The sequence below is a fragment of the Acartia tonsa genome, chromosome 3 (genome assembly GCF_053477335.1).
Source record: "Acartia tonsa isolate MP-2025a chromosome 3, ASM5347733v1, whole genome shotgun sequence".
In the NCBI taxonomy this organism is placed as follows: Eukaryota; Metazoa; Arthropoda; class Copepoda; order Calanoida; family Acartiidae; genus Acartia; species Acartia tonsa.
This window is the reverse complement of record NC_137262.1, coordinates 59,063,628-59,090,897: the sequence shown is the minus strand read 5'-3', so window position 1 is coordinate 59,090,897 and position 27,270 is coordinate 59,063,628. Positions and strand designations below refer to the sequence as shown.

At 38.5% G+C, this 27,270-nt stretch overlaps 4 protein-coding genes across 5 annotated transcripts; 2 read left to right on the top strand and 2 right to left on the bottom strand.

Moving 5' to 3' along the window:
- Positions 1-89: 89 nt before the first annotated feature.
- On the top strand, positions 90-3,027 carry LOC145314702 (uncharacterized). Of its 2 annotated transcripts, XM_080154723.1 has the most exons (3): positions 90-543; positions 909-968; positions 1,410-3,027. In XM_080154723.1, the coding sequence occupies exon 3, from the start codon at positions 1,448-1,450 to the stop codon at positions 2,699-2,701; it is 1,254 nt and encodes a 417-aa protein (XP_080010849.1). In that variant the 5' UTR covers positions 90-543; positions 909-968; positions 1,410-1,447; the 3' UTR covers positions 2,702-3,027. The 2 variants fall into 2 exon arrangements, with proteins under 2 accessions (XP_080010849.1, XP_080010850.1); XM_080154724.1 differs by lacking the exon at positions 90-543 and having other exon boundaries at positions 586-968.
- Positions 3,027-26,911, top strand: LOC145314705 (uncharacterized). The gene is made up of 3 exons (XM_080154727.1): positions 3,027-3,100; positions 3,418-3,504; positions 24,437-26,911. The coding sequence occupies exon 3, from the start codon at positions 24,475-24,477 to the stop codon at positions 25,630-25,632; it is 1,158 nt and encodes a 385-aa protein (XP_080010853.1). The 5' UTR covers positions 3,027-3,100; positions 3,418-3,504; positions 24,437-24,474; the 3' UTR covers positions 25,633-26,911.
- LOC145314685 (uncharacterized) lies at positions 9,531-11,748 on the bottom strand. The gene is made up of 2 exons (XM_080154698.1): positions 11,564-11,748; positions 9,531-11,185 (listed from the first exon to the last, which is right to left on the bottom strand). The coding sequence occupies exons 1-2, from the start codon at positions 11,617-11,619 to the stop codon at positions 9,724-9,726; spliced, it is 1,518 nt and encodes a 505-aa protein (XP_080010824.1). The 5' UTR covers positions 11,620-11,748; the 3' UTR covers positions 9,531-9,723.
- LOC145314976 (uncharacterized) lies at positions 12,164-15,793 on the bottom strand. The gene has a single exon (XM_080155049.1). It carries the CDS (start codon positions 15,791-15,793, stop codon positions 12,164-12,166), a length of 3,630 nt encoding a protein of 1,209 aa, XP_080011175.1.
- Positions 26,912-27,270: the final 359 nt, after the last annotated feature.

Genomic DNA, 27,270 nt, shown 5'->3' with positions numbered 1-27,270 from the left:
TGTAATTTATTTTTAATATTCATAGCATTAAAGATTTGCAAAGGATTCAAAGAATTTTATCAAAGAGCTTAGTCGAGAACAGTCCCCCCCCCCCCTAATTTTGATACAAATCGAAAATATTGTGCTTTACTTTAGGACAGGTTATATTAGGTTATATTGGGTACAGAGTAGCCCAGCAGGGACAAGGCACTGCATGTATGGACCCCAAAAAAGTAATGCTTCTCCCCCCCCCCCAAAAAAAAAAATAAGGGTTAGGGTGGATGGGGGGGGGGGTTCATTGGTCGCTGGGTCATTTGAAGGAAACAGCCCAAAAAATCAAATCAGCAAACTTATAAATATTTGTTTTTCTTTTTCTTTGATAAATAAGTATAATTTACCTAACTTTATACATGCATAGGATATTTACTACATATTTAAGTTAATATAAAATTAAATTGTTTCTTTATGTTTTTATTAAAACATTGTTTTATTTTCAGAACCAATTGAAATGTTATGAAACAGAACTCAAGGAGTTTACTGTTTTTTTTTATTATTTCAACGCAGGTAAAATTGAAAATAGTCTTCGAGTATTATTTATCTATTTTCTAAGTCAATCATCAGACAGTTTACATGTATTGCTTTAAACTTCAGAGTGAGATAATTATCTGAAGGAAGAATATTTCTCTATTCGCTAGTCAAATTATCATTAAAAGGTGGACAATATTTTCTTCAATGCCATTTCTGAAGGAATTTATGCATGAAGTGCAATAATGAGTTTAGGTACTTTGAGTAGTGAACCTTAAAATTTTTGGTAAAATATGAATTCTAAGGGTTAACAATAAAGCAAACTTATTGAAGTTCAAATGCATTTCGTGCACCTATCCTTTATCATCAAAGTCAAAATAATTTATTAATTCAACTTCTGTCAGAGACCGAACGTGGACATACAGAAATCTTATTTTACTACGAAACAGCTGATAATTAAAAAGGTATCGTATTTCAATTTCATTAATAAATTACAATATTTTAGGCCTTAGTCAATAACTAGATATTCTAAGGGAAGGATAATTAATTGTTTAATTGTTATGTGGATTCCATTAGGGCTGAATTAGGGTATGTTATGTTAGGTTCAAATGATTTAACTTTTAATTTTTTTCATGTGATATTTGGTTAAAAGTTTTAATGCAAAATGTCATTTGTTAAGTATAATTTATAAATCATTAAAACTTAAGTAAGTTTTTATGTTTTAGTATTAGGCATTAAAAGTGAAGCACTTTTTAAATGCTCTTCATGCAACTATCCCTTTAAAAGTATTGGCCCTATTTTTTACATTTTGATAAATGATCTGAAATAGTGTAAACTCTTATAAGTTTATCTGTTCTCAAATAAATATTAGTATTATAAATCAGATAATAAAAAATATTTTTTAGTTATTTGGAGGAAAGAGAACATCCATCCTTCATCAGCAATGGCAATAGCACTAGATCCTGCTATTGTTGAATGGTTAAAGTTGTTCAATTGTAGTTCCTGTGAAGAATTGTACTCTAAACTGGAAAAAATTCAAACGGAGCACAAACCAGTTGAAGGTGAACATGTTCCATTTTCATTACATGATATAAAACATCTCAGTGTGAGTGATAGTGAAAGAGGAGGTATAATCTTATGTGATATAGGCATATATTGGAGTGCGGATAAAGCAGCTGAACTCATCAAAGATTTGAGGCAGAATCCTCAAAAGGAAAGTTTTGAAAATCCAGTTGTTTATCAGTGTTCATCAAAAGCAGAATATTTTGGTAGGACCACTTTGATATCTGATGTAGATCTGCCAGGGAGCAAATATAATCCTGTTGGTCATGGTTACTACAGTGATCTCTTCTTTCATATGTTCTTTGGTAACTATTCAGATTTCATTGAACATATCAAGAAACTGTCAGAACAGGATCTGAAGAAAACACTGAATACAAGAGAGGGATATCCACAGTTCAGCCCTCTGTTTGCTCCTATCATTGGTAGAAGAATGATACATATAGAAAGAATGAGCTGGCTCACTGAACAAAATAAAAGAGATATCAGAATGATGTACCATGGAAGTAATGAAAACAAGCAAGTCAAGATTTTGGAAAAACTTCTAAAACTTGGTGCTGATCCTAATGCCCATGATATAATTGGAAATACACCACTTTATCATGCTGCCTACTTTAGATATGATGATGCTGAGAAGATTGTATCAACACTTCTCAGATATGGGGCTAATCCAAATCATAGCATTCAATACGGAAGTATTCTCAGATTATTTTGTAACTTCATAGCTACACTACCAGAGTATTGGAATATAATTGATTTGTTATTGAGTTACAATGCCAAGCCTAGGGATTATGAAGAGGCAATGTTTATTAGATATTTGATGGAGACAAAGTACCCATTAGAGTATGCTGTCAAGTTGAGAGAGGTATGCACTAAAAAGAAGAATGAATGTGAACGTACAGAATGTGAAGTATCTACAATGAAGAAGTGTGGAGCTTGTAGCTTTGTAGTTTACTGTACTCCAGCTTGCCAGAAACTTGACTGGAAGTTCCACAAACCAACTTGTAAGAAGAAGAGAGTAGAAAAAGCATCAGAAAACAGTGCTTGGATATCTTACTTTGATGTAAGAAATATGAACTCATTTTTGTTGTCTTCGATATTTGGAATACTGTTTGAAATATTCATGCAAGAATTATAAAGAAATAAATTTTTCTTTAATATTTCTGTTTGAAATGCTATTTGTAATATTTACTTTTTTCATATACATTTTTTTTGCCATCAAAAACAAAGATGATTTGAATTTTTTTCTGGAACAAGTCATAATAAAAACGTTTTAAAAATTGCTTTTGAAAATTTCAGCTGTAATTTTTTCACATTAGTAGGTATAATTTAATATTGTTTTTTTGTAAGAAATATGAAAAATATTTTCTTACTCCAAATACTAAAATTGCAATATTCATATTTTTTTCATTTTTAAGTAAAATATATAGTTTTATTTTTGTTGCTTTAAAAAAAGATAATGTTTATGGATATCTTTTGTTTTCAGAACCAATTGAAATGTTATGAAACAGATCTGCTTTTCATTATCTCAATGCAGGTAAAAATGAAAATAGTCTACGAGTATTATTTGTCTACTAATTAGCATTAGAAGGTGGACGATATTTTCATCAATGCCATTTCTAAAGGGATTGATGCATGAAGTGCATTAACGAGTTTAGGTACTTAGTAGTGAACCTTAATTTTTTTTTTGTAGAATATAAAAACTAAGGGTTAACAATAAAGCTAACTTATTAAAGTTCAAATGCATTTCGTGCAACTATCCTTTATCATCAAAGTCAAAATATTGAGATTATATTGGGCGTTATACAATTTCATTTTCCAGTCATTAGTTAGTTAATTATATTTTTATTAAAGGTATACCATTAATTCAACTTCTGTCAGAAACCAAACGTGGACATACAGAAATCTTATTTTACTACAAACCAGCTGATAATTAAAAAGGTACCTATCGTATTTCAATTTCATTAATGGGGGGGTTTTTAATGCAACCATCTCGTAATCAATGATTAAATGGCACTTAGAATTCGAATTTTGATCTGAAATTTTGCATGAGTAATCCTTGGTAGGTCTATTTTCCCCAAATCGAACAAAAAAGTTGGAAAAGTAACGGCTGCCGGCTTAGCTGTTTAGCCGTTTTGGGACTTTTTAAAAGGCAAAATTATCGATAATAACGCAAATAATCTTTTTAAAAATTTCTAGTACCAGCTGTTTAACAGCTATTATTGACTAAAAAAGGCTGGTAGAAGCTATAAAATGCCAAGAGTATCATTTTTAGACCGAATAATGTAAAACTACCATTCAAAAAGTTGATTCCTCCGTAATTAATGATGGATTTGCCCTGAAAATAGCCAAAAACCGGCTTAACGGCCATAGGCGTCCAAGGGAGGGGGTAATGGGGCGATTACCCCCCCCATTTAAAATTTACCCCTACCCTGGGAGTGCCGTAGGCACCCCCAACCATTTAGGAGGGGGTATTTACCCCCCCCCAAACAATTTTGGGGGGGTAAATACCCCCCCCAAAATAGAAAATCTCTAACAAAAAAATTTTTTGCGCGCTTCTCGCGCATTTTTAATACTAAATTTTGGATAAAATTTAATTTACCCCCCCAAAAAATTTTACCCCGGGGGTAAATTTTGGGGGGGGTAAACAAATTTTACCCCTGCCAACAGATTTCAGGGGGGGTAATTACCCCCCCAAGCAAATTTTACCCCCGGGGTAAAAATTTTGGGGGGGGGTAAAAAAAATTTGCGGCGCGCTTCGCGCGCCATTTTACCCCCCCCAAAACCGAATTACCCCCCCCTTAAAAAAATTTTACCCCCCCCAAAATAAAAAGCTTGGACGCCCCTGTTAACGGCTGAGCTGCCAGCCGTTACTTTTTCCAACTTTTTGTTCGATTTAGGGAAAATAGACCAACCAAGGATTACTCATGCAAAATTATTTCAGATCGAAATTCGAATCCTAAGTGCCATTTAATCATTGATTATGAGATGGTTGCATCAAACCCCCCCCCCCCCCCCCCCCTTATAATATTTTAGGCCTTAGTCAATAACTAGATATTCTAAGGGAAGGATAATGAATTGTTTAATTGTTAAGTGGATTCCATTAGGGCTCAATTAGGGTATGTTATATTAGGTTCAAATAATTTAACTTTTTTTTCATGTGATATTTGGTTAAAAGTTTTAAGGCAAAATGTCATTTGTTAAGTATAATTTATAAATCATTAAAATTTCTCTTTGACAAAATAAGTTTTTATGTTTTAGTATTAAGCATTAAAAGTGAAGCCTCCACCCCCCCCCCCCCACACTCCTTCAAGCCACTAGTATAGGGTAAAGGACAAGAAGCTTTTTTGATTTCAGCACTTTTATGTCGGATTTTATTAACACAAGAATTTAATTTCTAGTTGTGTGTCGGTATGTATTTCTTGTATTCCCCGGCAAGTTCGAACCCATTAATCCCTTTTTCCTTACACCAGAATTCCCCAGAGAATGAGTGTGTTACGCGGCATTCCTAACTATCTCCGCGCGTGGCTTGTAAACGAACAAAAGAGACGCGCACTTTTCCTTTGATAAGTCCCACGTGAGGAGCTACGTGAATGAAAATAATGTATTGCTTGAATATACATGCGCTCTGATGTGTGGAAGATCTCAAATAAGCCTTCCTGCTTAGTTTGACATCATATGTGGTAAGAATTTATCTTTTAATTCTTGAAAATAAGCGTAGAATGGTACAATTTTATGAAGAAATTTAAATCATTAATTTTTCAACAAATAGACCATTTAACTGCTAAGTTTTGATATACGAACATTTACTTTTATATTGTTGATTATTTTATTCTAAAATTATCAATTTCTGATGCGATTTAATATGATTCGTGCCAATTTTAAGTTTTTTAGAAAATTCATATTTTTTATTAAATTAAAATCACGCAACCTCGATGCTAAAAAATAGTAACAATTAATTTTATGAAATTAATTCTTATATTTTTGTTTTAGACTTACTGTTTTCATGGTAATAAATACACATTCGTAAACTTCACTATGTTGGTCATTCGGAGGGCTTCGAGATAAGATTTCGAGAACGGCTAGGCATTGCGTTCCGAAACAATGAAAACAAGACAGAACAGATGCAGCTAAGAAGAATCTGTGAAGTTTTGTGAATGTGTTGGTTGTGATACCTTACCACACATTATTATAGTCATAATCAGTACAGTTAACTTTAGTGACAATCATGGGTCCTAAAAAGAATAAAGGTGATCAATTGAGTAAGCGGCTGCGTCCAGCCGTTGATGCCCTAACCAGTGAGCTAAGTAGAGTGATGAAGTTGGTCAGTGATACTTCAGAACTTGATGTTAGACATCTCACTAAGGAGTCAATCCTTGTCCACGACAAGTTCGAAACGTTCGACAGCATCATGGGCGGTTTTAGCAAGCTTGGTTTGAGAATCCAAGAGCTTGATGAGTTTAGTGACATTTATTCTGATATAGTTACTGTGCAAAAAGACTATAGTGCCTTGAAGGATGCTCTTGATGCTATAGAAGAGCTTAGTGACATTCAAAGTGTTGTTGATGTAGTTGGTGATAATTTGCCTAACCATCAGGCTGATCTATATAATCGATGCTTGAAGATCGTGAAAGTTATTAAAGGGTCATATTTTCCCTTGCCCGATCCAATTATAAACACTTTGTCTGCTTTGATGAAACAATTGGCTGAGGTTAAGCTTGAACCTATGAAGCCACCCACGACGACGGCGGGTGCCACAGCAGCATCGCCATTTGTGTCACCGTTTGGCACACCACAATTCGCCACCGGTTCTATGTTCACGCCAGGATATATGAATCGTGTTGACGAGCGTCTTCTCCCCTCTTTCGACGGCCAGGAAGCATCCTACGTAAGTTTTAAGGACAATTTTAAAAAGCTTACTGTAGGACAGGACCCGTCGTATTTGCAGTTATTGTTGAGCAGTGAGAAGGTCTGTAAAAATAAAGAGCTGAGACTCCAATTAACTCAGATTCAATCGCATGAATCTCAGTGGGCTTACCTTGACTCGCGTTTCAAGTATAAGACACGTCAAATGCTCTGCCTTTTCAACCAATGGGAGAAAAAGTTTAAGCCGTCGGACTCCAACCAGATTGTGACTGTGTTAGCAGAGTTCGGTGGTGCAGTTAGCCAGCTGGAGCAGCTGACTAAAGATGATGAAGATGATGAGGTTACCACCAGCCAGTGGTTGACCGTGATCCTTCTGGAGATGTTATCCAAGAAGTTGCCTCGAGACTTTCAAGACAAGCTTAATTTGGCATTGGGCTCAATGGACGTCCCAAATGTGCCAAAGTTGATGCAGATTATTGAAGAGCAGAGGGGCGCTATTTTAATGCGGTGCTCAACTGATATGGACACCCCCTCTAAGAAGAAGGGTAATCCTGCGGCAGCAGCTACCGCCGTAGGTAAACCTGGTAAATCTAAGATGAAGCAGTCATGTTTTGTTAATGGCTGTAATGATATGCACTTACTTTACAAGTGCCCAAAATTTCATGACCTGTCAGAGCCAGAAAGGAAGAGTTTTGTGGAGAGTGCTGGATGCTGTTGGCTTTGTTTGCAGAAAGGGCATAAATCTGTGGATTGCCCGAAGGCAGATGTAATAGGCGGATGCAAAGTGAACAATTGTGGTCAGACCCATAACAACCTTCTCCATGAGAGTGTTGATATGGCTGCCGCCGTCTATGAAGCACATACTTCCCCTGAGGCGAACCTAATGTTAATGTTACAACAATTAGACGTCGTTGATATTAATCGCCAGAAGGTCCCAGTGTCCGCCATGTGGGACACTGGTTCAACTATCCCAATGGTAACCCAGTCACTTGTTAATAAACTTCAGTTACCTTTTACTGGACGTTCAGCAAGAATTTCTCTAGCTGATGGTGAAGTTAAATGTCTCCCGACGGTCAAGCTATGTTTAGTTGAACGACACAAGAATTATCACATGTTAGAACCTGTGGTAGTGCCTCTCATTGGTCCTAAAGAGGCGATCTGCTCCATGAATCCTGTGGAGGCAGCTGTTTTGTTTGATATGAAACCTGAAGATTTTACTTTGGTTAATGGGCAGGTGGATTTGCTCATTGGGCACCTGCGCCCGTCGATGTTTCCCTACTCTGAACGCTCAGTAGGAGAAACCATGCTTTACTCCAGCTTGTTTGGATCTGGATATTTTGCTGTTAGTGCTAATGGATTAGCAAAGAGTAGATATGTTGTCTGCTCAGATTTCGAGTTGGAAAGTGAAGCTATAGGGTTTTTAAAACCAGAAAGCTCAGATGTTCAGCCGCAGCCGACTGTTGGTGCTGCTTGTGATGCTATTGATGAACCTGTTGGTTCTGCTTGTAACGCTGCTGATGAACCTTTTGGTTCTGCTAGTGCTGCAGCCGTTGACAACATGGCTACGGCGGGTGTTGCCGTGGCTATTACTGATAATGATGTTAGTTGTGCTGCAGTTAATCCTGATGATATTGGTGACGATACTGTAGCCGTTGATAACATTGTTACGGTGGGTGTTGAGCCGATGAATGATTCGGTTCCAGCCGGACAAGAGCCGACTGGAGTTTCGGTTCCGGCTGGACAAGAGCCGATCAGAGTCTCGATTCCAGCTGGACAAGAGCCGACGGGAGTTTCGGTTCCAGCTGGGCAAGAGCCGATAAGAAATTCGGTCCCGGCCGGACAAGAGCCGACGGGAGTTTCGGTTCCGGCCGGACAAAAGCCGGTAGATGATTCTAAGTTTTATGACAGCCACACTTTTTCAATTACATACCTAGGTGCTGTTGTGAATCAAGAATCGACTTGGCTGCTGCCAAGCTTGCCGCCCGACACAGGGTAAGAGGCCTGCAATATGGCGGGTGGAAATATGGCGGGTGTTGCCGCCAGAAAGTCATTGAAAATTTTCAAACCACACATATCTAATCTACAACATAAACTATTTATGTGTGAAAATGATCTTTAAAGAAAAAATATTACAAGTTATATGTTGAGCTTGTGAAAGGAACCTAAATCGGTTCTGTAAAGAATAAGTATTCATTATTCAACTAATTTTATTGTTCATACCTAAGCACAAAAATTCTACAAAACTGTTTAGACTTTTAAAGCAGATTTTAAAAGATTTTGTTTCTTTAAGTATGATTTTGAAAAGCAAAAGTTCGTGTGTATTAAATACCAAATGATTTTTGCAGATTTTGAATTGAGAAAAATAGATTTTTTTTACAAATTATTTTTCGAGGTATTTTTTTTATGGTTCACGTTTACTTAAAAAATGTTATTTCTCAGATTCTCATATGAAATAATGCATTAAAGTAAAGAACACAACATGTAATATTATTATGATAATGTTTAAAATATTCCTCGTTATTATTTTAAAAAATTATCGCAAAAAATCAAGATATTTGTTTAAATTTGTAAGCAAATCAAAGATTTTCTTTCATTCCGGAGGCAGAGATTTTTAACAATTCATGTACAAAAGTTTTTCTTTCACTCCGGGAGCTGGGATTCCTATTAATCCACGCGTAAAGATTTTTTCATTCCGAGAGCAGAGATTCGTAGTAATATACGTACCTAGCGATTTCGGACAATTTTAAACCTTGAGAAAATACTTTTAGCAATTATTTTCCTAGGTACATATATTTTTCGTTCATGTTTAAGCATTTATAATAATGAACACGATGTATGGTATTATTAAAATATTGATTATTATTTTATGTGAATGTCACAGAATTAATTTAAGATAAACTATGCATATTTTAAATTAACTCTACCTTCATTTTTATCGCTTATATTAAAATTGAAGCAGTATTTTTTTAAAAAAGAAATTACCCATTTCTTAAGATTTATAAAAGTCGTGTAACGTACCTATTCTAATCATATAGCACCATACAGACAGACGCACATTCTATTAATCTACAATAAGACAAAGATTATAAAACCCCAATATCTGGAAGCATAATGTTTATTTATTACATGATCATATTCAAATTGATAATTAATATATTTTAATGCATAAAATCATATTACATTATAAAACTATACTGATGCACATATGAAGCTTCCTGGCAGGCACAACCTACAATAGGGAGAATTATTATGAATGCAATACATTCACATTCATAATACTATTTTTCTGTCTCCTTACTTTTTCCTTTCTCTCCTCTCTTGTTCATCATCACGTCTCTTCCATTCCGAACGAATGATGGTCCAAGCTTCTTGATGATTGAAATGGAGTCTTTCATTATCAAGCTTGAGGTTGTGATAGTCACGTTTTAATTCTGCCAGCTCATTCCTCGTCCTCTCTAGGGCTGCCTCCAGCCTACCATTGCGCTCCCTCTCTCTATCCACTCGCCTCTCACCATCCCTCTCCATCCTGCTCCGGGAAAGCCGGAGTGCTTCCAGCTCAGCCACCAGCTGGCCACCATGGTGAGTCCCCGCCTCGCTGTTGTCAGCAAAGACAGAATCTGTGGACGCGGAACTTCTATAGCTACCTGAGCTATCCGTACGTGCAGTAGTGTAGCTGCTGTAACTGCCGCTACTTGGGTTACGGCCGCGAGAACTGCCGCCGCTAGAACTACTACCACTAGAGTTACCGCTGCTGGAAAAACCGCCGCTGGATCCTCCTCTGCGGGAATGAACTCCACGGGAAACGCCGCCACGAGAAACGCCGCCACGAGAGACGCCGCCACGAGAAACGCCGCCGCGGGCAATCCTTCTCGCCTCTCTTACCCCAGCCGGTCTAACTCTAAGCTCACGTGACCTGTTGTCACCTCCTCTTTGCGATGTAGCAGACGCCGCCGATTTTCTGCCGCTTACCCGCCTGCCACTCTCTTCCCTGTAGGCTCCTTGCTCACGTAGGAAACCTATCATGGTTGGGTTCCTATACCCCACGGTTAACTGCAGGGCTACCGGTTTCAGGTCCCAAACCGTCATCCTCCAGCCTATAGGGGCATCCTCCGCAAACCCGGACACATGGTATTTCAGCACCCAAAGTTTAAGTTTACTTAGGGTTTCCATAGTAAACTGACTGCCCAGATTCTGGCCTGAGATGGCATCTGCGAAACACGCCTTTTTCACAGCACATTGCCTATCCGTCTGAACTAGCAGCGCCACCTTATGCAGTGGGATAGACGGCCGCTGAAGGGAACAGCATAACCGCCGAATTTCAAAATTCAACTTGCACAGATCCGACCAGCTTTTGTGTTGCTGCGGTATAAAAACCATACTTGCAAACACGATCTTGTGCTGTGGGGTGCCTCTTGCCGCTGCCGCCACTATGCCTAGCTGGTCAATAATCTCCTGCAGGCTATGGGTGGCGATGAAAATGTGGTAACATGCCACCGAAATACACTTGGGCTCCTGGGTTCTGAGCTCACAAAGCAGCAGTTCCGTGCATTCCTCTATCGTGTACTCGTCCATGGAGATGTGCTTCACCTTCAAGCTACCCAGCTGCATGTCCTCCTCCCATGGGTAGGCACTAAAGCACTTGTGTTCCACCTGGGACTCGGCTCCTTCATTGGTGGGCGGGTCGACCATCTCCACCTCCTCGTCCTGATCATAGAGGCCGGCGAGACCAAAATCCTCGACCATACGGCTTTCCATCCTGTAATAAAAAATTTCTTAGTAATATCTTTTATTAAGATGCGTAATCTAGGTTTTTAGGATACGAAAATAATTGTATTTGCTAAAGTTCTGCCAACACTTAATATGTCTATGCTCGACATTTAACATTTTTCTTTAACTGCCCAAAAAAAATTATAACCAGAAAGAATCTTCTAGAAATTTAAGAATCAAATGATTACATTTACTTAATTCAATAAAATGTAACAAAATTAGGTTTCTTATTTATTATCATTTTAAGTTCTCGGATAATTTTTCTGCCGTGTTTATAATAAATCTTTGTTGTTCAAAGTCACCAGTAAAAGAACATGAATTTTTTAAAAATACCACGATACACAATATGTGAAATAAATATTATTACCTAATATGCTTCAGTTGGTAAACAATAAGTTGAAATATATCAAATAAAACTGACATTTTCCGTCAATTTTTGTTAAAACGTAAAATTATTGTGTCCGTTGCACGATCTTTCAATGCGAAAACTCAAGAAAACGCGCTTTCTAACTAGAATGCCGCGTTGCGTTTTTAAAATGGGCTTGTTGTAAATTAAGCTTGTTTCGCTTAAGACAAATAATGTATTCTGCTCGTATATGTGTTGCTATTTATAATAGCCTTCCGCAAGTCGCCCTAACTAAATACCATTTTTACAAGAGAGAATTAATTATTAAGACATGGTCTGTCTACTTTTTGTTTTTATTTATGTGCTTCAGTTTTACAAATATCACAAAGAAATACTAAAATTGTAGATTATATTTGCAGACAAATCAAAATAACATACTAAAATAATTGTTGGTTGTATATGTACAAAAAAATATTTAAGGCACCATTGTTCATGGCCTAGCCCCTTACTCCTCACCATAAGAAAATTTTTGTTTATTTCAATTCCAAAACAAGAAATGAATTTGTGTGTTTTTATAGCTGTTTTTGCGGGTGAGGGATGATTGTTGGGGGTTTATGATGTCTATCTAATGAGCTGTAAAAGCTCATGTCCCATTTCCCCTGCTTGCATCACTTTCATTAGTTTAAGAGTGCTGGCGCCGCGTTTAGTCAAAGCGTCTGCCAGTTGATCTTTTCCTTCCAGCCAACGGATTTCTTTGACCTCTCCACTCTCCACCATCTCCTGGATGATAGCAATCTCTCGTCTCAGACGTTTCTCAGAGACATCTGTGGATGAATATACTGCATCACAGGTAGACTTGTTGTCAATGATCGCCTTCACTGGCAGTTCTGTTCCAATGAAATCAGCAATCATCCATTTCAATGCTATGGCTGCATCTAGACCTGCACTCAAACTTAGTGCTTCTGCTGCTAAGCTTGATTGCACTCTTCTCTTTGTCTTGTTTGACTTCCAGTCAATTGGTGCAGATTTGCCATTGACTGGATTCACAAGGAAGATGATGTAGCTTCCTGTGCTGTCTTTGCCATTGTTAATGTTCCCAAAAGCAGCATCAGTAAAGCACCAGATTTCAGCTTTGGTAATGTCTCCGACATCAGAGATTAGAATCTTGGCCTGATTCTGTTTCAAATTAGCAAGAGTCTTCCTTGCTTCTTTGAGATCACCAATCACACCTCCTTTGAATTTCGTTGACAAGTTGATCATGTCAAAACAAAGATCTGGTCTAGTGGCTCTGGTAACCCAATTGAGAGTACCTGTCATTTGTCTCAGCAGTGACAGTTCATCTAGACTCATTTCCGAGTCTTTCTGTAGTAACCGTGCTGCTGGAAGATTAGGAATCTCAATATTCGAGACATATTGCTCTTGGTCAATCGTCACTCCTGTCCTGCTTTGTTCTAGCAAGAATCCAGTGTACATGAATGACTCCGCCTCTGATTTACCAACTTTGAAGTTGTTCAGAATCCTTGGTAGGACGGTGCTGTTGAATTCAGTGTTTCCAACATGTAGAAAATCATCTACATGTAGTCCTATCAACGCTATAAGTTGATTGTCTTTGATAAGGTAGAATAAACCTGCATCAAATCTGGACTTCTTGAATCCTTCTGATTTCAAGCATTTCACCACCTTTGTATACCACTGTCTACTTGCGTCTTTGAGTCCGTACAAGCATTTCAGCAGCCTCCATAGTTTTCCTTTTTGGCTTGCTTCTTTTGGGGGCTTTACATTCACCTCCCTGTCTAGTTTACTCCCTTGGAGAAAAGCTGACTTTATGTCGCTAGTTTGGATCATCCAGCCTTTTGCAGCTGCTAGGGCTAAGAGCAGTCTTAGTGAGGATTTTTGCATTGTGGGGGAATCTTTTGGAAAGTCATCCTCTTCTTGGAATCCCCTTGCTGTGAGACGAGCTCTTATTTCTGGTCCCTTCTCCGTCAGCACCCATGTAGTTGTGATGTGTTTCTGTCCTACATCATCAATCACTTCATAGGTCTCAAACTCTTTAAGCTTCTCGAGTTCTTTGTGTTTTGCTTCTAGACACTCTGGACTGTCACGTTTCTCTTTAGAGACAGTAACTGCCATAATGTCTTCATGGAGATTGTTATATGCTTCCTCTTCCGGAGTCAATTTTCTTGCAAACTCCGTAGTTAGCTGCATACTTAGCTTCTTGCCATTGTCTAGCTCAAGATTGTACCAATTTGGGTATGTTTTGCTTGAAGCAACAGCAGCTCTTGACTTGACTGTGCCTTTTTCCCACAATCCGTCATGTTTAACTTCCAATCTATCATTTTTCTTTACCATAAGATAGTTTGGTCTTTCCTTCTCTATCTCATTGTTGTGAGTTGCTGTGGTTGCTTCATGTTCAGTGTTTTGTTCTTCCTGAACATTGTTGTCAGCAGTGGTTTTCTTGACAGTGACTTCCTTGACTGTCGTCTCTGTATTGTCAGTGTTCATTAGTTCAGGTTTTGAACCAACATTCACTGCAGTCTCATCATCCTTGTCGGCTTCTTCTAGCTTGATGTTCTTAGCTAGCTCTAGACCTTTGGGTATCAGTCTGTTAGCACTGATTTTCTTCCAAGATCCACCATGCTTTATAAGGATGATTTTGTTGTCTTGTGCTACAACCTTTGCTGGGCCTGACCAAGCATCATCTTTGTCCCTCTTGTAATACACCTCATCGCCAGGAGCATAGACTCTGTCCATGGTTCTGACTCTGGATAGTAGTGCTTTCTTGATCTTAGCACAACTTACAGACTTGACAAATTCTTCCCTTGTTCTGTGTAGCAAAGTTAGGTTCTGTTGCAGGATTTTGCTCATGGGTTTGATTTCCCATGCTGGGGGTGGGTCATTCAGTATGCTGGGTAGCTTTGGATTCTTTCCAAATACAATCTGGAATGGGCTGAATCCATACACGTTAGACAAGGAGTTCTTTGCCGCACAGGCCCAAGTCAGGGCTGTGTTCAAATCAATCTCAGGATTGTCCCTAGTTACAGCTCCTAGAATGTTATCATTTGTGTCATGGTTCTTTTCACACATTCCATTCATCCAAGCAGCTTCACTTGCTGTCGTAAGATGAACTAGATTCAACTGACTTGCTACCTCCAGCATTTCCGCATTACTGAATTCACCTCCATTATCGGTCAGTACTTTGCCTGGAACTCCAAAGTATTGTATCCATACTTTGAATAAGGCATCAATCACACACTCGGGTTTCTTTCTGTGAATGACAGTACCCATTGTGTATCTGGAGAAACAATCAATTATGTACAAGATATATTTATCTCCCCAGAATTTCAGGTCCATACAAATAACCTCATTGAAGTCTGATGCCATCTCTAATGCTACTGAAGGTCTGTCAGGCGTCTTACGCCTCATAACGCACCCTTCACATCCCTCCATGATCTGATCTAGCATATCCGAGAATTTCTGGCACCACTTGCCTGCATCTTGTAACAGCTTGACAAAAACTCTTTTCGGTCTATGTCCAAACTGACGATGCAGCTTTTGCAGTAGTTTCATCTGTGTCTTTTCATCTTCATTCATTAGATCTACGACACAGACTTGTTCCATAATAGGAACATCTTCTTTACCAATTAAATCAATGGTAAAGTGTCCTGCACTGGTCATGACTAGTGGAATCGGTTTGTCATGTACCGTGACCTTGTCATTTTTAACATCAATTCCTATCCCCAATCTTTTCATATCTGCTCTGGAGAGTAAAAGTGGGATGTCACTATCAATAATATCAACCTCAACTGTTGATAATTGATCAGCTATTACGATAGGGATTGTGTACGCTTCGCCCGCTTTCAATATTCCTTCGTTTCCGAACATGAAAGTTTTGCGACTTTGGTAGGGACCCTTCAAGTGTTGCATATAGGATTTAGGGATAGCCTTTAAATAAATTTTCATCCATTTTGTACCTGCTACACTACTTGTGCAGCAGGTATCTAGGGCCGCCATGTTCAACGCTTCCGACGTAAATTGGCTCAATTCATCCTTGTCAGCCGTGTAATAAATTGAATCGCTAGGACGGTTCAGATTGTCGTCTTCCAAATCTGAATCTCTTTGAGAATATTCCGTATCTCTATAAGTATTCTCCCCCTCCGCGACGTACGCCTGTTGTTTCATGGGCCTATATTTAGTATTCTTTTCCCTTTCATAAGTTGCCTGCTTATGCTGGCATTCTCTTTCCAAATGCATATTTGAATTGCATATCCTACATAGCATTACCTCCCCTTTTCTGTTCCTGGGGTTCATTTTGTTCCCTCCCTCTTGGTTCGCTACTTTCAGCTTATTATATCCTTGATAACTTGACTTACCGTAGTTTTTCTTACCGTTTGGCCTTTTGGATTTAAGCCATGCTGCATAAATATCTTCATGCTCTGAGAGGAACAATTGTTCATTTGAGGGGTTTTTCTCAGGTTCACCTGTTGCTCCGCCAATTAGGGGACTAATCAATATTTCCCTTAGTTTCTGCTTTATCTTATCATAAAGCTCCCCGTTTTTCGCTGCGGTTTCCATATCAATATTACCCCTTAGGGTTTCCCCTTGATTCGTAGAGAGCCCCGCATTTGCTAATAAAATGTACCCTTGGCATTCATCAGGGAAATTTATCTTAGCTTGACTACACTTATTAATTAAGACGTCTAACTCGTCTAGATATTGCGTTATTGGCATATTGTTTCTTTTGAACGCTAGGACATTTAGGAAAGCTTCAGCCCTACTAACCCAGGTTTTCTTTCCTAATCTCTTTTCCATCCATTCAAGAACCTTATCATATCCTTCCTCTGACTGAAGGACCTCCAATGTAACTTCTTGTATACATTGTATCTTTATCTTTTTACCAAAGATAGGGTGTTTGTCTGGCAACGATCCCGCCAAAAGACAACCAAGTTTCTTTTTACTTGCGTCTGTTGTTAACGCCCAGAGTTTAACACATTGGATGTATTCATCATACACCTCAAACTCTGTCAATTTCGGTGCAGGTTCCGAAATTTTTATCTCAAACGTCTCCGGCATTTTAAGAAATAATGGGGTTTTTCTACTTATAATCTTATATTGTCTTTAGTACACCGCGGTCTGTAGGCCTCCTTCAAAATCCCTTTTGATTTACCTGTATACCCGGATTTAAACTTGTACCCAGTCTAACTACTGGTACCTTTCTTGTTCAGAATATAGTATCCACACCCAAACAGTAATATCTCTATTCTTATATTACTTTTGAATGTTTTGTGTGTGTGTCAGTATAGTGCTATGAAAACTTTTGTTCTAGTTTTCTTTACTAGGGCCCGTAGATCTTTTTAACTTAGCTCAGCTAGCATTGTAAAAGTCGTGTAACGTACCTATTCTAATCATATAGCACCATACAGACAGACGCACATTCTATTAATCTACAATAAGACAAAGATTATAAAACCCCAATATCTGGAAGCATAATGTTTATTTATTACATGATCATATTCAAATTGATAATTAATATATTTTAATGCATAAAATCATATTACATTATAAAACTATACTGATGCACATATGAAGCTTCCTGGCAGGCACAACCTACAATAGGGAGAATTATTATGAATGCAATACATTCACAATAAGTAACGCAATTTTTGATACAATTTCGTTTAAACTTTCAAATCGATGCAAGATTTTTTTCATTTGAAATGCAAACTTAAGTTTTTATACGTTTTCGCAAGTTCTTTCAATGATTTAAGTCTTTCCGAGACCTGGGATTTTTTTCGAGGAAAATTTCCTAGGTACCTATACAGATATAAACATTTTATCCTTGTTGGATTGAAATTTGATATGATAAGAAATTAACAAAATGAGATTTTTACATCATTTAAATATTTCTTTATGATTTATTACAATCACATAAATAATTTAATATTACATGCATATTAAAATTATTACTATTTACCTTTGAACTGATGTATCTAAAGAAAAAATGCAGATTTTTTTCACGATGAATTAAGTAGATTCTTTGATTTTCGTAGAATTTAGCTTAATAAGACCGCTTTACGACGTACCTAAGCTCTGTTTCCTCGGCCAGGCCCGACGCAAAACGGCAGAACTAAAGCATAAAATATTTATTTTTGATTAATTTGCTTTGATTGATGAATTTAAAAGTTTCTTTGAATTATTTCATGATTCTTTTTATTTTTGATTTGAATTAAACATCACTAATTATGTTTGTTTCAGTTGATGCAGCCCTGCGCCAGAAATCAAAAGTTGTGATGGAAAGTCATAACGTCCAACAGGATAGCTGGAACAAGGCATTTATTATTATTTGATGGACATTGTTAGTTTGTATCTTGAGGGATTCATTCTAACTGAGGCCCAAATTGCCTTTAATTATGACTGTATGAATATGTATACATTGCTTTCTTCTTAAAACAGAGAGAAATTGAAGATTCAGCATTTTAGAAAAGTTCTTTTCTTACATTGAGCTTTTGTTTTATTTTAGTAAATTTAATTTGCATATTTCAATTGCAATTTTAATTTTGCGCAATTCTGATTCACGAAGATTTAAAATTATGAAATTTTAATTTTCCAAAGTTTGATGATTTTTTTACAGTCATATTTTATTTAGATTTAAGTATCTATTTTATTAAAACATGTTTAGATTTAAGGATCTTACTTATCTTATCTGAAAAATGTTTAGATGTAAGCACAATTATTTTTCTGTCGGAGAAAAATTCTAATTATTGAGAAGTTTTTATGCAAATTTACTTTTCTTTTCTAGCAAAAAGATTTAGTAGAAGAAATGTTATTATTTAATCTTTCTTTCTTTTGATGAAAAAAGTTTGAGTTGATTATTTAATTATCGATGCGATTTTTAGTATAAAAATCATTTACCTATTTATTATGTAGGTACCTAATTGAAGTTTAGGTACTAATGATTATTAATTCATGTATTCGCAATTACATGGTCTGTAATTCTAATTTTATTTGAGATTATGAGGCCATGATATAATGAGATGTGTGAGTGGTAAATGTGCAATTCATGAATGTTGAATGCTTTTCCCATTCCTTATTCCTGTCCTTATGTGGTAGCTGAGGCGGTTTGAGTTGTTGTGGTATTCGTAAGTTTCCATAACTAACTTTAGGCCTTATGGCCATGACATTTTAAACTCTTGTAATTTATGCGTGATGAGATTGTGATTTCGTGGACACTGTCTGCACGCGTATTGCAAAGATGAGGTATTGTGTTCGATTCCCAGTGAATAGACGGGTGTGTGTCGGTATGTATTTCTTGTATTCCCCGGCAAGTTCGAACCCATTAATCCCTTTTTCCTTACACCAGAATTCCCCAGAGAATGAGTGTGTTACGCGGCATTCCTAACTATCTCCGCGCGTGGCTTGTAAACGAACAAAAGAGACGCGCACTTTTCCTTTGATAAGTCCCACGTGAGGAGCTACGTGAATGAAAATAATGTATTGCTTGAATATACATGCGCTCTGATGTGTGGAAGATCTCAAATAAGCCTTCCTGCTTAGTTTGACATCATATGTGGTAAGAATTTATCTTTTAATTCTTGAAAATAAGCGTAGAATGGTACAATTTTATGAAGAAATTTAAATCATTAATTTTTCAACAAATAGACCATTTAACTGCTAAGTTTTGATATACGAACATTTACTAGAAGAAGATGTACACCCCCGGGCAAACCTGCACCAAACCACCTGTTCTGACAGCCATGTCTCCCGTCCGGGTTTCCCCCACGGGGCTGGCCTAAAGGGCTTTTAAGTAAGCCCCTGTCAGCTCTGGAGGCCTTGGAGGCCTTATAACTCCAACCCTCCATAACCACATCCAACATCACCCCCCCTCCTCCCCTCATCCTCTCTGGCGACATCCATCCAAATCCTGGTCCCAAATACCCTTGCTCTACCTGCTCCCGCAACATAACCCGTTCCTCTGGTGCCTTCCTCTGTAACTCCTGCCAACTTTGGGTTCATCCCAAATGTTCCCTCCTCTCATCCAAATCCGAATACAATTCTAACTGGTCCTGTCCACCCTGCATCTCTACCTCCCCTACCCCCTTCTCACCCATTTCCCCCCAACAATCAACACCCCCACCTAAATCCCGTGGCCCCAAATTTCCATGCCCTATCTGTTCCTTAGGTGTTACAAAATCCACTGGCTCCTTCCAATGTAACTCCTGCCTCCAATGGGTCCACCCCAAATGTTCCCTCCTTCCATCCTCCACCCACTACTCCCCCTTCTGGATATGCCCCTCCTGTTCCCCCCAAAATTCCCCCCCTCCCTCACCCTCCACACCCAACTCCCCGTCCCCCCCACCTTCCCCAACAGCACCTCCATCACCACCACACCCTCAATCACCCCCGCCCCCTCCTCCCCCCACCCCTGCCCCCCGCAAACCTCCTGGTAAACCTTTCATCCTCCAATTCAACTGTAATGGTCTCCTTACCACCCAAGATGAACTCCACAACCTTATTTCAACCCTTAACATCCCAATTACCTGCCTCCAAGAAACTAAACTCTCCTGCAAATCCAATCCTAAACCCCTCCCTGGCTATAACTTCATCAGGAAGGACCGACAAGACCGACCTGGTGGAGGAATAGCCTTCCTCATTGCCGAAGACATCCCCTTCACACACCTTAACCTCAACCACCTCTCCAATGGCCCCCTTGAGGTTGATGGCATCCAAATTTCCCGCAATGGCTCCCCTCTACAAATCATCAACCTTTACCTCCCCCCACACTCCTCCTGCCCCCCACAATACACCCCTGACTTTAACCTCCTTTTTGAAAATCCAAATGACCTTATCCTAGTCGGTGACTTCAATGCCCACAACCCTGCCTGGAACTCCATTACCCTTGACCAATCTGCCATGAATCGTGGGGAGGCTCTGCTGGAAGCTCTCAATGAGAGCAGCCTTTGCCTCCTCAACGAGGATTCCCCTACCCGCCTTCCCCCCAATGGCCAACCTACCTCCCCTGACCTTTCCTTATGCTCTGCCCACCTTGCCCTTGATTTCTCCTGGCACACCCTTACCACCCTCCGTTCTGATCACCTTCCCATTCTCCTCTCCATTCCCGAAATCACCAGAACCCCCCGCCCTGTCAAAACCTTCCACAACTTCCATAAAGCAGACTGGGACACCTTTACCCTTGAAACTGAAACCCTTTTTGAAGACCTTCCTGACCCTTCCTCCTGCTCCCAAGGTGAAGCCACTTTCCGCCAAATCCTCCAAACTGCCTCCAAACATACTGTTCCTGCTGGCTTCATCAAAAATTCCAACCCTACCCTCCCTCAGTCTGCTAAACCCCTTATCCAGCAAAGAGACTCCTTAAGAGAAACCAACCCCCATGATCCTCAAATTCAAATCCTTAATGACCAAATCTCCTCAATAGTAAACCAACATTCCAACAAAAAATGGCAAGAAACCCTTTCCAAATCCGACCATAGAACAAATCCTTCCAAATTCTGGTCCCTCCTCAAGTCCCTTTCCGGCAAAAACAACTCCCCTCCCTCCAACCAACCCATTTCCTTCAACAACAACAAAGTCCACACCTCCCACCTCCACATTGCCGAATCCTTCACCAGTCAATTCACCTCTGTCTCCCGTCATACTTCCAACCCTTTCTCCAGAAAAATTATCCGTAAAATCCGCCGCCGCAACCACCTCAACAGAAACTTCCAACCTTTTACCCCTGCCCTTGTCCTTGAAGCAATTAAAAATTCCTCCAATTCCTCTGCACTCGGCCCCGACAACCTTAACATCCTTCACCTTAAACACCTTGGTCCAAATGGCATCTCCTACCTCACTAAACTTTTCAACCTCTCCATCTCCGCTGCCAACATCCCTGCCATTTGGAAACTATCCAAAATCATTGCCCTCCTCAAACCTGGTAAACCCCCTGACCTTTCCACCTCCTACCGCCCAATCTCCCTCCTCTGTCCTGCAGCAAAAGTCCTTGAACGCCTACTCCTCCCCTACCTTAAACAATCCCTCTCCACCCACCCCTCACAACACGGCTTTAAACCCCTCCACTCCACCACCTCCTCCCTCCTCAACCTTTCCACCACCATTGCCAATGGCTTCAATCAAAACCTCCCCCCCAGCCGCACAACTGTTGCCTCCATCGACCTTTCCAAAGCATTTGACTGCATTCCCATCCACCTCCTTCTCCAAAAAATCTCCTCCTCCAACCTTCATCCCAACATCATTAGATGGCTATCCTGCTACTTGCGTGGCAGGATGGCTTTCTGTTCCTATCAAAACACCAATGCCTCTCCTAAAATTGTCCACACTGGCGTCCCCCAAGGCTCTGTTATCTCCCCAGTCCTCTTCAACTTCTACATAGCAGATGCCCCCCACATTCCCCCTGCCCACACCTCCTCCTATGCCGACGACCTTAACTCCTTCCACTCCTCCCCTAACATCCCCCAGTCAGTTGAATCCATCAACTCCCACCTCTCCTCAATCGCTGACTGGGCCTCCACCAACGGCCTCTCCATAGCTCCCAACAAATCCACTGTCACCCTCTTCACTTCTGACCGCAAGCACCAATCCAACCTCCATCCTCAAGTCCAAATCAACGGCTCCACCCTTCCCCTTGAGAAAACCCCTAAAATCCTTGGAGTTACCTTTGACACCTTTTTCAATTTCAGTTCCCATGTCTCCACCATTTCCTCAAAAATTTCCTCCCGCCTTAGAATCCTCAAATGTCTGGCTGGCACCAAATGGGGCCACCAGAAGGAGACTTCCTCACCACCTACAACACCCTCCTCCGCCCCATCACCACCTATGCCTGTCCTGTTTGGTTCCCTAACACCTCCAAAAACAACATTGACAAACTCCAAGTCCTCCAAAACCAAGCCCTCCGCATCTGTACTGGTTCCACTAAAAAATCTCCCATCAGCCACCTCCACCAAGAAACCAAAATCCTACCAGTACGGAACCACCTTTCCCTTCTTTGTTCCCAATACCTGGCCTCCTCCCTCCGCCCCTCCCACCCATCCTTCCACAACGTCACAACCCCCCCTGGCCCTAGATCCAAAAAATCCACCCTTCAATCCATGTTCCTTCCTACTCTCCAACCTTTTCTTTCCCCCGACAACACCCTCCTTCCCACAAACTACAAATCCACAATCTCCAGACTCCACACCTCAGCTGTCACCCAAGCCATAAATTCTTACCCCCCTAATCCTTTCCTTAATCAAGCTCCCCCTGACATCAACCCCTCCGAAATCCAACTCCCCAGGCACTACAGAACCATCCTCTCCCAATTAAGATCCAACTATTGTCCTAAACTCCAAAGCTACCCCCATTCCATCAACGCTTCTCTTACCCCCAACTGCCCATCCTGTCCTGTTAATCCTACCCCAGAAACAGTCCAGCACCTCTTTTCATGCCCAAATAATCCTACAAATCTTACTCCTATGGACCTCTGGCAAAATCCCACCCATGTAGCTGCCTTCCTCTCCTCCCATCCAAGTTTCACCAGCCTTCCTCCCCTCCAACGCCCCCCTCCAGAGCCCCCACCATAAGCCTACGCCCCCCCCCCCCTCACCCCACTGATGACTACCCGGACCGGAAACTGACTATGAGCAGCCAAAACAACACAACAACAACGAACATTTACTTTTATATTGTTGATTATTTTATTCTAAAATTATCAATTTCTGATGCGATTTAATATGATTCGTGCTAATTTTAAGTTTTTTAGAAAATTCATATTTTTTATTAAATTAAAATCACGCAACCTCGATGCTAAAAAATAGTAACAATTAATTTTATGAAATTAATTCTTATATTTTTGTTTTAGACTTACTGTTTTCATGGTAATAAATACACATTCGTAAACTTCACTATGTTGGTCATTCGGAGGGCTTCGAGATAAGATTTCGAGAACGGCTAGGCAACGAAACAAGTTGATTAAAGAATTTGTTGTCTGAAATTATTTATGAAACTTCGGGGGCACGTACCTGGCTTTCACTGTTCTTCTTGTCTAAAGATCTGAAATGTAAAAGTTGCTGGTTTTTGGTTATCCCAAAATTCTATATATCCTAACCTAAATTAATTGAAATTGGGAGGAGTCAAGTTTGACCGGTCAGCATAAATTATAGTCCTGACCGGTCAGACTCGTTTGACCGCCAAATAAAATAGCTGCCTTTTCGGTCAACTTAAGTGACCCTTCATTAGACAGTTATTTGGCTGGTCAATAATGTTCAATAATCAAAAGTAAATAACTTGAAACCTCCCTTTTAATTAATGCATTTTATCCCCACTACAGGGCGGGTGGGTTTTGGGCGATCTTTAAATCCCTCTTAATGAAGAATAAAAATATCTGAAAGTAGATTTATTGATCAGTAATTTCAATAATAAATTTAAAATATAATTTTAGACTCTAGTTAGATGATCACTAGTAAAATCCTGGTAGTCCCCCTTCGGATTGACACTTGTAGTCCCTAACCAGCCATCTAAATTTTAAAGTATTGGCCCTATTTTTTACATTTTGATGAATTATTCAATTCATATCTAAAATAGTGTAAACTCTTATAAGTTTATCTATTCTCAAATAAATATTCTATTATATAAAGTAGTAAGCGTTTTTTGTCTGTCCCAAAGGATCTCGCTAACTGCTGTACCGATATTGTTCTCCTTTACAGTGAAGCTTCTTATAAGTCCTGGGAAGGTTTTAAACTATTTTTTTGGGGAGGTTGTAAAAGTTTTTTTTTACTCTTTTGAAACTCAAATTTAAAATTGGACGAGGTCGACTTTCCCCCCTCCTACCTTAAGTGCCCCTAGAGGCCTCTAGGGGAGTAGCTGCTAGTTAGTATTATAAATCAGCTAATAAAAAATATTTTTCAGTTATTTGGAGGAAAGAGAACATCCATCCTTTATCAATTATGGCAACAGCACTACATCCTCATATTGTTGAATATTTAAAGCTGTTCAATTATAGTTCCTGTGAAGAATTATACTCTAAACTGGAACAAATTCATACGGAGCATAAACAAGTTGAAGGTGAACATGTTCCATTTTCATTACAAGATATTAAACGTTTTAATACTAGTGATAGAAAAAGTAAAATTTTAAATCATATGAAAATCTATTGGAGCGCCAATAAAGCAGCTAAACTAATCAAAGATTTAAGGGAAAATCCTCCAAAGAAAAGTTTTGAAAATCCAGTTGTTCATCAGTGTTCATCTGATACAGAATATAAGGCTATGAGAACTTTCATAACTGATGTAGATCTACCAGGGAGCAAATATAATTTTGTTGGTCATGGTTACTACAGTGATCTCTTCTTTCATATGTTCTTTGGTAACTATAGTGACTTCATTGAACATATCAAGAAACTGTCAGAACAGGATCTGAAGAAAACATTGAACACAAGAGAGGGATATCCACAGTTCAGCCCTCTGTTTGCTCCTATCATTGGTAGAAGAATGATACATATAGAAAGAATGGGCTGGCTCACTGAACAAAATAAGAGAGATATCAGAATAATGTATAATGGAAATAATGAAAACAAGCAAGTCAAGATTTTGGAAAAACTTCTGAAACTTGGTGCTGATCCTAATGCCCATGACATACTTGGAAGAACACCACTACTTTATGCTGCCTACTTTATATATGATGATGCTGACAAGATTGTACCACTACTTCTCAGATATGGGGCTGATCCAAATCATATTATTCAATACAAAAGTATTCTTTATAATTCTGTAGCTGCATATGCCTCACGTCCAAATTTTTGGAATTTAATTGATTTGCTGTTGACTTACAATGCCAAGCCTAGGGATTATGAGGAGGAAATGGAGATTAAATGGGTAATGGAGACAGAGTACCCATTAGAGTATGCTGTCAAGATGAGAGAGGCATGTCCTAAAAAGAAGAATGTTTGTGAATGTACTTTATGTGAAGTATCTACAATGAAGAAGTGTGGAGCTTGTAACTTTGTTGTTTACTGTACTCCAGCTTGCCAGAAACTTGACTGGAAGTTCCACAAACCTACCTGTAAGAAGAAGAGAGAAGAAAAAGCATTAGAAAACAGTGCTTGATTATCTCACTTTGTTGTAAGGAATATAAACATATATTTTTTTTCTTAGTATTTATGTATGGAATACTGTTTTAATTAGGGATGGCAATCCGTCAAATTTTTTGACCGGATTCGGATTCATACAAGAATCGTTTAAAAAAAAGGCTGATTTCGCGGATTTTGGATTTTTTTTTTTGGCGAATTCTGGATTCGGATTCCGGATTCTAGCAATATTTTAAAAGGCTTTTTTTAAATTAATAAATTTAAGTGCTACTTATGTACTAATAATTAATGTTCTTGGTGTTCTCTATAATTCACATCCGAGAATCGAACCAGATTTTAAAAGATATTGAGTTGAAAGAAAAAACTCAAGTCGCTAACTTTAGCCTACCAATTAAGAATCCGAATTCGCTATTAAATAACGGATTCCGGATTCGGATTCCAAAATTGGCTAAAAATTGGGCGGATTCCGGATCCCGGATTCGGATACGGATTGCCAACCCTAGTTTTAATATTCATGATTTTGCATTTCATGTATCATAATGTACCTATTTTTTGTTGCAAAAATTACTCAATTTTTAAAGGGAAAAATCATTTACAAATTGGTTTTTAAAATTTAGCATTAATTTGTTGTATATGTTATTATACATACAATTTCATGTTATGTTTTTTTCATTAATTTTCGATTTATTTCATGTAGATTTAAGGTTTTTATATTTTATGTTTTGTTTTTAAGGCAAGTTTGGTTGAAAATTATTTGTGTATAATACTAATTTGATAGTTTTGTATGTTTTCACTTATTAAATTATTTAATTCATAAACATGTACCTACTTATATATGTAAGGAAAAAGGTTTTCAAGTTGAATATAGTTTAATAGATACAAGTTTTGATTCATTAAACTTATTTCCAGTTTTTACATAATTCCTTCTTGATTAAGATTACACTTAAATTACCAGATTTCTTCTTTCATTAAAAAGCTAATTTTTACCAATAGTAAATATATATAGGTACTTAAATCTCAGGCTGGCCACAAACATGCTATTTCCACTATTTCCGCTATTTCCACTATTTTTGCATACTATGCATGCTATTCCAAAAAATTATGCTATTTCCACTATTGTCCAAAAACTGCATACTATTTCCACTATTGTCCAAAAACTGCATACTATTTTCCACTATTTTTTTGTATGTCAGATAAATATTCAATTTTTAGGTAATTAAAATTTAAAATAAACTGATTTTTTTAGATCATGAAAAGAAAACGAAGTAGCGGGTTTTATCGCATTTTCACAGTATCTTTTATCCAGGGCGACCACTGCATACTATATATACTATTTATACTATATAGGATGAATTTGGATACTATATCATCGCTAATCATTAATAATGTTCATGTTTAGATTGAACCTGAACAGTCATCAAATGATCAAATCAAAGTACAAAGCATAGTCATAAGAGTATATAGCAAAGATACAAACAGCTGCTTCCTTCATTAGTCATAAAGTCACAGAGTATCTACATTATCTACAAGGACGTGCGAGTGTCATCTTATTTGTCTATGTTACGTGTCAATCATGGGGTGTATCACAGAGATCTAATTCAAGTTATGCTTTCAGAATTCAAGCTTTTAATAATGACAAGGTGAGTGAGTTTTGTCA

Excerpts from the sequence above, each read along its gene's own strand:
- LOC145314705 (XM_080154727.1), top strand. The coding sequence starts at position 24,475 with ATGGCAACAGCACTACATCCTCATATTGTTGAATATTTAAAGCTGTTC.
- LOC145314702 (XM_080154723.1), top strand. The coding sequence starts at position 1,448 with ATGGCAATAGCACTAGATCCTGCTATTGTTGAATGGTTAAAGTTGTTC.
- LOC145314976 (XM_080155049.1), bottom strand. The coding sequence starts at position 15,793 with ATGCATTTGGAAAGAGAATGCCAGCATAAGCAGGCAACTTATGAAAGG.
- LOC145314685 (XM_080154698.1), bottom strand. The coding sequence starts at position 11,619 with ATGTCAGTTTTATTTGATATATTTCAACTTATTGTTTACCAACTGAAG. Across the intron at positions 11,186-11,563 it reads TACCAACTGAAGCATATTAG|GATGGAAAGCCGTATGGTCG; the intron begins GTAATAATATTT and ends TTTTTATTACAG.